Source organism: Phytophthora ramorum, assembly GCF_020800215.1.
Source record: "Phytophthora ramorum isolate Pr-102 chromosome Unknown Phyram_PR-102_s0002, whole genome shotgun sequence".
NCBI classification, from domain to species: Eukaryota; Oomycota; class Peronosporomycetes; order Peronosporales; family Peronosporaceae; genus Phytophthora; species Phytophthora ramorum.
In genome coordinates, this window is record NW_027150648.1 from 3,542,639 (window position 1) to 3,555,118 (window position 12,480).

Consider the following 12,480-nt stretch of genomic DNA (forward strand, 5'->3'; position numbering starts at 1 on the left):
TAGAGAGAAGAATGATGTGAATGATGGTCCAAAAGCGCGTAGAAAGGCGACGTGATGTGATTGGCTCTAATTTTGGCGAATCCAATCGCGCTTTGTAGAAGTACCTTATTATGTCGGATAAGTGCGTTACGGTTAAGTGCGTGCGAACCTGACGAAAATGCACTATCGCCGCGTCGCTAGACTGGCGTGCTTTACTTTCGCGGCGCGTGGTTGCCGTGCTCAAGCCATGAAGAGTTGGGGCGTTGCAGCTTGCAGCGCGTGAGTCAGTGGCGACAGACGAAAGGCTGTCGCCATCGATCGCGGCGGCGTTCTTTAGTCGCTTGCGCATGTGAACCCGACGTGCATAACGCAGGCTGGCGTCGGCCAGGCGGGCCCTGCCCAGAAGCAGCCATGGTGGTGGCGATAGCCTGACGGCCCGCAGTCTTCCAAGCGAAAGGCGAGCTCTCCACTCAAGCATGGGCTGCAACAGCAATTGAAGATGCCTGGCAGTTGAGTGGGTCATTTCGTGAATCAGTGTTGGTATGTGCGTTTGTATGACGCCGCGCGAATCGTCGCGGCCGCAGCCAACGTAGCGTTATCGAGTAACGGCCTTCTCAAGCTCTGGCATGAAGTGTAGTGCTGAAAAATTGGCTCGGGCTCGTGCATGCTGCGAGCGCCACCGTCTTGCCACGCGCGTGCTGGCCCCTCGACTCGAGGCTCGAGTGCCCGCCCAATGCGAAGTAACGCTGGCCCGAGTTGACTTCTCACCATCGCGAGCGCTCTCCGCAGCCATTTGCCCGAGCCAAACGCAGTTTCGCACCGAAGAACCGCCCGTTTTTCTCGCCTTGTTCCCACCTGCGGCAGACCAGCCACTCAAGCTCTATCGCGCAGAGCCTTCTCCATCTTCCGCTCGCATCACTTCGTCATTGCGCGCGGCCAGCAGCAAGTAAACAGGAGCTTCCCCCCGTAGTGATCTGTAGTAGCCATGCTGGCGTCTCTGTCCGACATGTTCAACGCCTCCATGGCCGGTCGCAAGAGCAAGCCGCGACGCGCGCCCACGGCCACGTCGGAGCTCGACGACTCGAGTGACGACGTGTCCGAGACCGAGAGCGCCGAGTCCAGCCAGTCGGGCGCGCCCTACCTGAACCTGCGCAGACAGCAGTCGTGCCCCTCGGGACCGCGCAAGGCCCGCCTCGACACGCAGCCCGAGAGCGAGGGGGACGCCGAGACCGGCCTCAAAGCCGTCTACTCATTCGCGCGTAACACGTCGTCCAAGCTCTTCCTCGTCAAGCCCAAGCCGCACTCCCGCAGCGTCGACATCGTGTCGGACGTCGACGCCAAGACGGCGGGCGCGCGTGTGGCGACGCGCTTCGGTCTCGGCAGAATTGTAGCAGTGCGAGCCGAGGACGGCGTCGCGGCCATTGAGCTGCAGGCGTCCGGGCTGCTCTTCCTCAATGCTCGAGAGATGGACGAGGTGCAGGTCGTGCCTGCGCTGGTCGGCGAGCGGGTAGCGCACCCCGTCCGGATCGGGGCGGGTGCTGAGGTACAATACTCGGGAGCAGCTGTATACGCTGCGACTAGGAGCAGGTGGCGGCCTCGGGGAGTACGAGCTGCAGCTGCGGCCGTCAGATGTCCGCGTGGACGACAGCAGCAAGATCGGACGCACCTTCGAGCCGCAGCGGCGTCCGCGTGGCTTGTCGGAAGGCAGCGCGGCTGACTGGGACTCGAGACGCACCCGCTCCAGACTTTCCAGCGCAAGCGCCGCCCCCGCGGGGCTGACGCTGCTGAAGAGCATCGCCACGACCTCGTACACGTTCGTGGCGAGCAAATACCACCAAGGACAGCCTGTGATCACCAAGTTTGGCGCCGGCCACATCCTCTCGGTGGACCCGCAGCGCGGTGGTGCGCAGATTCAGCTCCTCTGGGGTGCGGTTGCCTACCTTAACGCTGACATGATTGATTTCTACCCCAAGGCGCTTGAAGGCACCGACGTGCAGACCAAATTCGGTCCGGGAGTCGTCATCGGACTGCGACCAGCGGATGCGATCTATACGGTGCGCCTGCACGACGTGCAGCCCACGGGTAAATCTGATGTGGTGTTTGTCCACGAGTCCGACCTCCACCGAAGCCGGAGAATTGCTGTCACCGCTGCAAATGTCCGAGACAGACTGAAAGCCATGGCACAGCGACGATTCGGAGAACGCATCGTGGTGGCGCACCAGCACCACGACGAGGAGCCGAACTCTGCTGGCATCTAAGTCCGTGCCGGCCTTGGAGTTCATTTTTGATGGCGAGTGACGGAGAGATCACAAGGGTGCACATCGAGGCCCTATTCCGTTCTCCTCCTCCTTCCCCTCCCCTTTTAGTTTGTTATTGTGAGTATATCCAACGAGTAAGTCCCCCGCAGACACCACCAGCTCAAATATGCAGCCAAGCTATCTAACCGCTCTGATAGTGAGCTGAACTGAATTGAGCGCACCGCCAACCAGACCAAACGAATTCAACACAACCCCTTAACTGATCCAGCCAACGAGGTACAGACAAATGGCGATGCCAATACATGCCGCTTTGTTCCATTGGGAGAGCCACACGACCGTGTATTCTTGCCTTTTGCCATGCTGCAGCATTAGCGTAGTGTTGTCGCATTCTGCAATTCAGGACTGCGCACTACTCGCTTTCGTCGCAGGTGTCCGCTGCCAGTCTGCCCCGAGGAAAGTCGTGTACATGCAGCTTTCGCTCCTCTTCACGACATTACCGTCGCGATACACGAGATCAAAGCCGCCGACATGTTCACGCACGACCCCTTCTTGCTTTCTACACGGACAAAGAGGCAATTAATTAGGTCATTACAGCGCTATGGTGGCCTAAACATGTGACGTACTTATTCTCAAGGTCGATGATGTCCAGCATGTCGTTCAGCATGCCGCACTTGAGTTGATAATCCGATGATGTGTTGGCTGAAAGCTGCTCGCACCAGAGTATAGTTAGAGTTGTGACGAAGACAGGAGGAGATAACTACGTTGACACGTACGGATGGCGAAGCGTTAACCTCCAGAAGCCAGGGCTTGAGGTTTTCGTCAATCATGACATCGTAGCCGTACAGTTCGAAGCAGTGTTTATCGTTCATGATGATCTTCTCCACACTGGTTAAAAAAGTCACGCACTTCAGCACGAATCCTGTGACTGCTAAACGATGCCGTAGTTCAATCCATACCTCAGCAAAGACTTGATGATCACAAGCTGAATGTCGTAGAATAGCTTGTTAATGCGCTCAGGACCGTGTTTCGACATCATGTAAAGCTTCAAGTTGCGCAGATCCCATTTCCCGCCATGCTACCAGTCATACCATACGCGTCAACGGTAAATAAGCATAGATATTTCGTCAGAGGTGGGCATACCTTCTTGTTGTAGTTCTCGGACGTCTTCTGGACTGCAACGTTGGTGAGGTGGATGAAGGAGTTGGCGATGTCGCTATGGTTGTTCGAGTAGCGCGAATTGGTAAAGCGCGCGAAGCCGCCACGAAACAGGTAGATCTCGAGAGGGAAGAAAGTTGGCACGAGAGCATAGAGACGCAGATCGAATTTCTTGCCACCAACGAGATACGGGTTGGAAATGTAGCGCTGTACGACGTACGTCTCAACTTGTTGGTTTTCGGGTCTCCAGCGAAAGTCTGTTCGCCAATCGCTTATCTGACTCAGCTTCGTGAATAGGAATATACCTTTGCCCTGCGCTCTACAGTAGATTGTAACAAGAGATCCAATCGTAAGCATAATATCATGCAGCGTAAAGCAACACAAATGAACAGTGTACGTACTTGCCGATAGGCTTCATGATCCAGACGCCCTGGTTGCGCTTGAACTCTTCCACAAAGATGGCGTATTCACCCGGAAGAATGTACGTGACCGGAAAGAAATCATACGAACCCAGGATACTGTCGAGTTCACTCGTTACGGCATCTTCCGATCTACGACACAGCCACTCGCGTATGTCATACATAGTCACCAAGGACATTTGATGGCAACTATATACCTCGCTTTCTTGTCCATTTGCCGCTTCGCGCGCTTGAGATTCTTGATGAGCAAGTCTTTTCGGCATAGCTGGAACAGCAAAGTACGAGTATGCCCCATTCGTTAGGCTCATGTTTCAAAAACAAATGGGGAAAGTGATACTACCTCCCGTCCATTCCGATAATGATTTACTCGCTGCCCATTCTCGAGGTGAACGGTGTCGAGTAGATCATAGATGTACTCGCGGTCAGCCCAGTAGAAATCCCAGTCATTCTCCAATGTTTCTTTCCAGCCTCGACGCAGCAGGGTGTCGTAGATAGTGTTGCGAAACGTGGTCTTGAAGCGCATCACACTGGTACCACCGCCGCTGCTTGTTGCACCACCACTGATAGGGGCGCCTTTTCCTTTTGAGCCGCTTGCTCCACTGCCAGCGGAGACGCCAGATCCACTCTGACGGGATTGGGTCGAGCTACTTGGCTCACTGCTGCTGCGAATTTGTCGTGCAGCTCTCGGTGCACCCCCACCGGCGCTGGAAGGATTCCCATCGGGTTTCTTGTCTGCAACCGGCATGAGTGTGATCAACCTAGAGAATACTGTTGTTCTTCCTGGTCCAGAGATACCAAAGAGTCGAAGCGCCGCGCAGGGGCGGTTTTCCGCCTTTGCCTGTTGAGAAAGCGTTTATATATATTGAAAACGTGTCGCTTATCCGATACCTTTCTGGTAAGTCATGGATCAACAACACGTTAACTTCGCGATTCATGCGTACTTGACACCACCCATAAAAGTGCGCGGGTCGGGAGCACCACCATTGAACTCGGCGTTTGAGAAATCAAAGCCTGGATTCTCCTCCTGGAACCTCTCCAGCATCATCTGCTGCTTGGTAGCTTCCTGCTGCATTGGATCCAACTACACAATACAAAATCACATTATTTGTTATCAGCAACATCCCAGCCCCCCACAGCTCGCAGCAAGACCCACGAACCTCTCCATGGCCAACGAAGACGCTTGGCCAGATGAACCCCTTTTTCATTTTCTGCAGGTTAATGTTCAGCTCCCCCGAATCTACAACATAAACCAAATCACCATGTCAATTATCTTCATCCTTACCATGTATGGGAAAGACTCTAGACCAACAAGACCTCACCAAGCATCCAGTAGCTCTCCGAGATTACCACAGAGCTTTGGAGATCATGCTGTAAAAGGACAAGAGTAGTTTACACGTCACAAATCACGGTAAACTCAGTTGCATGTAGTAAAATGGTCCTACATTGAGGAACTTGTCCGCGACTCCGCGTAGCCCCAGCGTCACGTGGTTGGCGGTGATGTCGCACTGAATTTGCTGGGCGGTGACGCCGGGAGGAGGCTTGATGAAGATGTTCACCTCCTCCATGGACTGCTCCCACTCGTAGACGACGCGGTCTGCGGTTGGGCAACAGTTAGCAAAGAGAAGAGGTGTAGTGGGGCGGCAAGCACGCACCGTCGTGCTTGAATACGCGGCGCTGGCTGGCGCTCGCCATGGTCCTCAATTGGGATCTGTAGATTGCGAAGAGGCCGCATGAAATTGCGCTACCTTCGTGCGACACTCCGTACAAGTTCAAGTCAAAGGAAAAGTGTTTCTTGGCTGTTGCCTCTCTCGCCTGCAACGTTGACGACGTACGTGCACGCGGAGGCTCCAACAGTTTGTTACATAATGCAGCGACTGTCAATAGCTTAAAACTCCCGCCGCTTGAGCTCGATGTTCTGGAGCCACCATTAGCCGAAGAACAAGAAAATCTTGAGACGCTGGCAGCACTCGTCACCTACTAATCGGAGCCCGCCGCAGTCGAGCAGCAGATTTTGGGCAGCGACCAGCAACTCGGTCATGTTGGACCTATCCACCGCGGACTCCGTAAGTCCTATCTTTTTGCAAGTCGCCACGCGCGTCTCGCCGAACTGGGTGTTGATGTATGCAGAAAACGCAAGCTTTTCCTCGACCGACCAGCGAGTAAACACACTGGCACGCATGCTGGGATCGGGAACGAAGGTGTTGCCAAGCTGTAGGCTACTCACGCCGCGAGCAGCTCCTTCAGAATCGTCTTCACCCTCGCTGCTCCAACGTTCGTAGCGACGCGATCCTATGGAAAGCCGCTGCTGCCTCGCGCGACGACGCACATGAGACTTGTAAGCGTCAGTGTGGCCTACCAATCGCTCTACTAGCTCGTCGAGTGCGCGGTTGCGCACAGGCATCGTCTTCACAACATCGCGGCACTCTGGGCACGACAGCGAATTACGAAACCAGTTGCTGATGCAGAATCCGCAGAACGTGTGCGAGCATGGCAGCGTCGCACTGCCATGGAAGTACTCCAAGCACACTGGGCACATCATCAACCGCTCGCATTCCTCTTTCTCATTTTCCCGGGCCCTTTTGGCGGCACTGCTGGGGTTTCCATCCATAGCTGCGGCTTCCTCCTCAATAGCTCCACCACGGCGTGATCGTTTTCTCTGTTGACTGCTTGGTGTATCCTGTTGTCTGTTCTTCTCCACATTCTCATTCTCAACTGATGTTCTCTTCGGACTGGTCCGGCTGCGTTTCTGCGATAAAGTCTGTGGTGGAGGCGTCATCATGTTGACATCAGTTCCAGGAGTCCCTGCCCCGGACCGACACCCTGCCCTCGTGAACGCTGGACTCCCGGCGATCGTCACCGCTGACCTCCCAAAACCTGCTCCAGTCATCGTCATCATAACTCGTCGCGGTGAGCGATGCGGCGATCGCACGGGGGTCGCCGTTCGCCGATGTTGTGGAGCTGGCGGCGGGGTCGCCGAGCGCGCCAGCGCCTTCACCACAATGTGCGAGTGCGCTTCGTCTGGGAACTGGACAACGAGCCGCACGCACTTGCCTCATGGCCGAGGCCAGCACCACCTCATCTCCGTTGTGCAGCTCCTTGCTGCCACCCGACGGGATATCCTCGCCATTCACCGCTGTGCCGTTCATAGTCTCCAGGTCGTAGATAAGCCAGCGGCGCTTGCTGCAGCCGGAACGCGCCGTAGCGGCCAGCGACTCGGTGAGCGGAACGATGCCCACGTGGCGCTTGCTCACGGTGCGCGTCTCCTCGGACGTAGCGATGCTGACCTCGCAGCCGCGACTGCGACCTACACAGAAGGCGGCGGAGAACTCCCACGAGCCCATCATGATGTTGAAGTGGCGATCACGGGACGCGGGGTCTGCGTATGTGAGTAATATCAACGTACAGGGATCCTCTCTAAGCTGGAAAGTCGAGGGGAGAGAGCTCGCGGTTGATGCGCTCGCTCTGGCTTCGTGAGGGGCTTGGAACGAAGCGGAGTGAGGTGGGAACAAGAAGCACAGAGCGCTGAGCTGGGATGGCGCGTGATACGAGCGCGGTGGACGTGGAGCAGGAGAGCAAGGTAAGTACGCGCCGTCGCTTGGGTGCTGGCTGGGACTGAGTCGCCGCCCTTTCCTTATGGTAATTTTGACCAATGGGAGGACGGTACGGGCTGAGAAAGTCAAAACGGAGGGTTGAATTTGGATTGGCTCTAATGTAGAATACTTTGAATGACGAATATTGTTAATAGGAGGTGTATGACTATTGGAAAGTCGAGTCCATAAATTAATTGCGATGTACATGTGGACACTTGACACTTTACCCCATTTCATGTTGCTTTGGGAGCTAGCACTGTGGGCTCTAACCTTGGTCCTACTGGAACTGGTGGTCTTACCGAAGACCTGGCACTCGCAATCCAATTGAGCAGGCTTCAAACATTCAAGCGACAGGAAGTAAGCACATTACGTCACTTTGGAGACGGACGAAACTGCCGCCATCAAAACAGCCGTACATGTAGCCTTGGTGCACAGTGCTACATGCCGTGTTGCTACTAGCAACACGCGTAGCAACTTGCTACGCATGCGGCTGTCCAGGATCACTGTCTCCAAGAAAGAATAGTGGCATGCCAACTTGGGGGATCTTGCACCTAGCGATCTTATCAACCAATGAGAAAAGGGGAAAAGAAGGGGAGGGAAAGAGACCTGCTCAATTCCATTCACACTTCAAAAAGATTAACTGCAGCCAAGGCAACCCAAGCATCCGAGCGAGCTCGAAGAAAGCTTCTCGCCCTCAGCGCCGTCGTTGCCAGTCACTGTAGTGTCCGTGTTGCCCCTATAACTCAAAAGATCTCGACGCCAATGAGTGGGAAGAACATGATCACGCTCGAGGAAGGCTGGGACCAGGAGATCAAGCCCAAGGCCATCGACGTGCTGCTGGAGATCCTGGACAAGGGCTTCGACCAGGTCAAGGTATCGCCCTTCCCACCCAACGCATTCATGCCCATCTACACGACGTGCTACAACATGTGCACGCAGCGCTCGCCGTACAACTTCTCGGAGCAGCTGTACGACCGGCACGGCCAGACGTTCGACGCGTACCTGGAGCACAAGGTGCTGCCCAGTCTGGAGCAGGCGCACGACGAGTTCTTTCTGCAGGAGCTCGTCAAGCGTTGGACCAACCACAAACTCATGATGAAGTGGATGACCCGCTTCTTCATGTACCTGGACCGTTACTATGTCAAGCACCACTCGCTCCCGACGCTGGACGACGCTGGGCTGCAGAGCTTCGACCGCATGGTCTTCCAGAAGGTCAAGGTGCGCGTGAAGGACGCCATGATCGAGCTCATTGAGAAGGAGCGCAATGGAGAAATCATCGACACGACGCTCATGCGCAACTGCGTCGAGATCTTCGAGGTCATGGGCATGAAGTCCCTCGACGTCTATCAGAGCTGTCTGGAGAGCGACCTCGTGGCCACCAGTGCGACGTACTACGAGCGCAAGTCGAAGGGCTGGCTCAGCGAAGACTCGACGCCCGTGTACCTCCAGAAGGTGGAGGAGGCCCTGCAAAGCGAGCGCAACCGCGTCCACACGTACCTGCACAAGTCCACGGAGCCCAAACTGGTGAAGAAGCTCGAGAGCGTACTGCTGGAGGCCGCACAGAAGGAGCTCATTGAGAGGGAGAACTCTGGCGTGATTGCTCTGTTGAAGAATGACAAGCTGGAGGATCTGGCGCGTATGTACCGCCTGTTTGCACGTATTAAGAACGGCCTGGAGCCGATCGCTGACCTTGTGCAGCAGCACATCACTGCGGTGGGTAATGATATTGTGGCCAAGCGCGCTAATGCGGTCGCCTCGGGTAACGTGCGTGATCCCAGCTCGGATCCGACGTTCATCAAGGATATTTTGGCTATCCACGACAAGTTCCGCAGCATTGTGAACGAGCAGTTCGCGGGTAACTCGCTGTTCCAGAAGGCTTTGAAGGAGGCCTTCGTCGAGTTTGTTAACAAGGATGTTGGTCCGGACAGCTCGGCAAAGCTGATGAGTACGTTCTGTGACCGTATTCTTAAGACTGGTGGCGAGAAGCTCAGTGACGAGCAAGTGGAAGACTACCTGGAGAAGGTGGTGTTCGTGTTCTCGTACCTCACGGACAAGGATCTCTTTGCTGAGATCTACCGTAATCAGCTCGCTAAGCGTCTGCTGAACCAGCGATCTGCTTCTGCTGACGCCGAGGTGCTTATGATCGGCAAGCTAAAGTTGCGATGTGGTGCGCAGTTCACGGGTAAGATGGAAGGTATGATGAACGATCTGGCCATCGGTAGCGACCATCATCAGGAGTTCGAGGGCTTCTTGAAGAAGCACCGCGAGGAAGACTCGACTGATGCTGCCTTGAACCTCGAGTTCAGCGTGCAAGTGCTGACGACGGGTTACTGGCCGTCGTACCGCATTCTTGAGGTCACGATGCCGCCGCTTATGGTGCGGTGCATGAACCTCTTCAAGGTGTACTACGACTCAAAGACGAGTCACCGCCGGCTGCAGTGGGTGCACTCACTTGGTAACGCGACCGTCCGCGCTAACTTCCCCAAGAAGAAATGGTACGACCTCCAGGTGACGACGCTGCAGGCTGTGGCTTTGTTGCTGTTCAACGAAGGCGAGGGTGCACTTTCGTTTGAGGCTGTGCGCGAGTCGTTGAACCTAACAGTGGATGTGGTGAAGCGTATTATGCACTCGCTGTCGTGTGGTAAGTACAAACTGCTGACCAAGACTCCGGCTGGCAAGACGATCTCGACCAGCGACCAGTTTGCCGTGAACCGCACCTTTGCGTCGCCGATGCGCAAGCTCCGTATTCCGATGGCTTCTCTGGAGGAAAGCCACAGCCAAAAGAACGTGGAGGAGGACCGCAGCATAGCCATAGAAGCCGCGATTGTGCGTATCATGAAGGCGCGCAAAACGCTGCAGCACCAGCAGCTTATTTCGGAGGTGCTGAGTCAACTGGCGTTCTTCAAGCCTAACCTGAAGGTCATCAAACGCCGTATCGAGGCTCTTATTGACCGAGAGTACCTTGAACGCGACCCCGACCAAGCCAACACGTACCGCTACCTCGCATAAGCTACTTGCCGACTTGCTGGTTCCCACGAAGAACAGGATCTGGTTCGATGTATGGCGCAATAAAGGTGTCGTTGGTCATGATATCATTATTGACATTGCCTCAGTCTTGCGGTGCAATTGTGCTCGTGTGCGTGAGTAGGATTGAGAGTACGCATTGACAGGTCCGGTGAAATTGTCTAATGAAAGTGACCGACTGCTTGTATTACAGTGAGGAAATGCATCTACTTCTTGAAGAACCGGTTGAGCGCCGTGGGCGCGCTCTCGGCCTTTTCGTTCCACTCGCGCTGTTGGTCCTGTCGCTCTTGGCGCTTCTGCTTGTTGGCCAGTTGCTCGCGGAATTGCTGCTTCTGTGCGTCGACGACATTTTGCTGCTTCTTGCGTAGTCGTCGCGACGGGCGGTTCTTGCCGCGCATTTTCTTCTTGGGCTTCTTGGCTGTGCCATCTCCGTTGGCGCGCTCCATCTGGAAGACCTTCTGCTGCTGCTCCTCGGCCGGGTCCATGTCCACACGACCGATAGCTCTCGGGTCCAACGTGATCATTTCCGGACGAATCTTCTCCAGCAGCGAGCGCACCTCGGACTCGTCGCGCTGCTTGCGGTTCTCGTACGGGTTCGCCTCGTACGTGTCGAAGTTAGGCTCACCGGCGCCAGGAATCACCACTGAGTTGAAACCCTTAGCATGGCCAACACCGAGCACATCCTCGAATGGGCGGAAGGCCACACTGCTCACCAGCGATCCTGGAATCTGGTACGTCATGTATGGACGGATAGGTGCGCTCGAGTTGAAGGCGCCCTTCAGCACGTGCACGTTGGGACCAAAGCCCACCGCCACGAGGCCGCGCTGACTCACACTCATAGTGTTGGCTGCAGCCGTCAGGTAGTAGCTGTTCAATTCCTGGTACTTGCGCAGATCAAAAATCTTCACCTTCCTGTCAGCACCCGCGGTGACGAGATACTTTCCGCTGTTGTCGATACCCATGGAGCGAACTGATAGCACAAATAACAAAAACAATAGTCAGCAACACATACAATAGCAACAAGCGTCACACACGTAGAAGAACATACTCGGCCCTTGGTGGCACTGCATCTTAACGACAGCGTCGGACATATTCGGCGTCCACAGCGTCACAATACCGCTGGCGTGGCCGAGGTTCACAACGGCGTTCCAAGGGTTGAGTGCCATGGTATCACAAAGTCCCTGCTTCGTGCGGTGCGTGGACACTAGCTTTCCTTCCGTCACGTCGTGGTAGCTCAGTAGTCCGTTGCCGCTCACCGTCGAGAGCAAAAAGTGATAGGGCAGGAACTCCATTCTCCGCGGCTCCGGGACGGTTCGGATGCAGTGAGCCTCAGCACCGGTGCTGTCATAAATGTACACGTGCTTCTTCTGGGCAGTCGCGAAGAGTGAGTCGTTGTGCAGGAAGCTCACGTCGCGCACGAGGTCATTGGCCTGGAACTCGCACGTGAGCTTCATGCGCAGCGCGTCCATCATGGCCAGGTGGCCCTTCTGACTGCCGAGCAGCATGTTGCGTCCGCTGCGCGTGTACTTGACGCGGTACGAGCCGTAGTCCGGGAGGTCCAAGCCGAAGATCTTGCGCGCCGTGTTGAGGTCCACGTTGTCCGCGAGCTGCTTCTGCGTGAACTTGTACGTCTTCTCAAGGCCCTCAGCCTCCAGGAAACCCACCTGATCGGGCAGCAGGATCTCCGACTTGGCCGCGGACTCGGCCGCCAGCTTTTGTTTCTCATTGGCGCGTAGCAGCGAGCCTTTGAGCTTCTTGTCGCGGATGTTGCGAATGCGGTGCTGCGAGACGCCGCCGCCGCGCGTGTACTTGCCCACAGTGCTTGACGGGCTTGGCTTTCTCTTTGTGGCTCTTGGGCTGCTTGGTAGCCACTTGGCTAAGGCGCTTGGGCGCCTCGCGCACGATCTTCTCCACGTCCTCGTGCTCCGAGCCGCTGTCATGGTGGTCCGCCATAGTGTATCAACCGCGAGATGAAAATGGCTGGCCAAAAACCTGCAGTGGTTGGAACGGACAGCGCTGTATTTGGGTAGTGTTCTGTAAGAGTTCTAAATTTAA

General features: G+C 55.6%; 6 protein-coding genes across 6 annotated transcripts; 2 read left to right on the top strand and 4 right to left on the bottom strand.

Moving 5' to 3' along the window:
* Positions 1–964: 964 nt before the first annotated feature.
* Positions 965–2,237, top strand: KRP23_2556 (uncharacterized protein; the record flags this gene model as incomplete). Its single annotated transcript, XM_067887307.1, has 2 exons — positions 965–1,522; positions 1,596–2,237. 2 exons carry the CDS (start codon positions 965–967, stop codon positions 2,235–2,237), a joined length of 1,200 nt encoding a protein of 399 aa, XP_067749906.1.
* A 396-nt stretch (positions 2,238–2,633) lies between these two features.
* KRP23_2557 (putative tubulin polyglutamylase TTLL9) lies at positions 2,634–4,556 on the bottom strand (the record flags this gene model as incomplete). The annotated part of the gene is made up of 8 exons (XM_067887308.1): positions 2,634–2,793; positions 2,861–2,943; positions 3,011–3,122; positions 3,194–3,312; positions 3,378–3,711; positions 3,794–3,943; positions 4,009–4,076; positions 4,152–4,556. The coding sequence occupies 8 exons, from the start codon at positions 4,554–4,556 to the stop codon at positions 2,634–2,636; spliced, it is 1,431 nt and encodes a 476-aa protein (XP_067749907.1).
* Positions 4,557–4,742: 186 nt separating this feature from the next.
* Positions 4,743–5,503, bottom strand: KRP23_2558 (NudC domain-containing protein 2; the record flags this gene model as incomplete). Its single annotated transcript, XM_067887309.1, has 5 exons — positions 4,743–4,892; positions 4,969–5,048; positions 5,131–5,179; positions 5,254–5,405; positions 5,464–5,503. 5 exons carry the CDS (start codon positions 5,501–5,503, stop codon positions 4,743–4,745), a joined length of 471 nt encoding a protein of 156 aa, XP_067749908.1.
* A 235-nt stretch (positions 5,504–5,738) lies between these two features.
* Positions 5,739–7,155, bottom strand: KRP23_2559 (E3 ubiquitin-protein ligase RNF8; the record flags this gene model as incomplete). The annotated part of the gene is made up of 2 exons (XM_067887310.1): positions 5,739–6,685; positions 6,741–7,155. The coding sequence occupies 2 exons, from the start codon at positions 7,153–7,155 to the stop codon at positions 5,739–5,741; spliced, it is 1,362 nt and encodes a 453-aa protein (XP_067749909.1).
* Positions 7,156–8,163: 1,008 nt separating this feature from the next.
* On the top strand, positions 8,164–10,410 carry KRP23_2560 (Cullin-1; the record flags this gene model as incomplete). Its single annotated transcript, XM_067887311.1, has 1 exon — positions 8,164–10,410. The coding sequence occupies one exon, from the start codon at positions 8,164–8,166 to the stop codon at positions 10,408–10,410; it is 2,247 nt and encodes a 748-aa protein (XP_067749910.1).
* Positions 10,411–10,631: 221 nt separating this feature from the next.
* KRP23_2561 (putative U3 small nucleolar RNA-associated protein 7) lies at positions 10,632–12,365 on the bottom strand (the record flags this gene model as incomplete). Its single annotated transcript, XM_067887314.1, has 2 exons — positions 10,632–11,395; positions 11,474–12,365. The coding sequence occupies 2 exons, from the start codon at positions 12,363–12,365 to the stop codon at positions 10,632–10,634; spliced, it is 1,656 nt and encodes a 551-aa protein (XP_067749911.1).
* Positions 12,366–12,480: the final 115 nt, after the last annotated feature.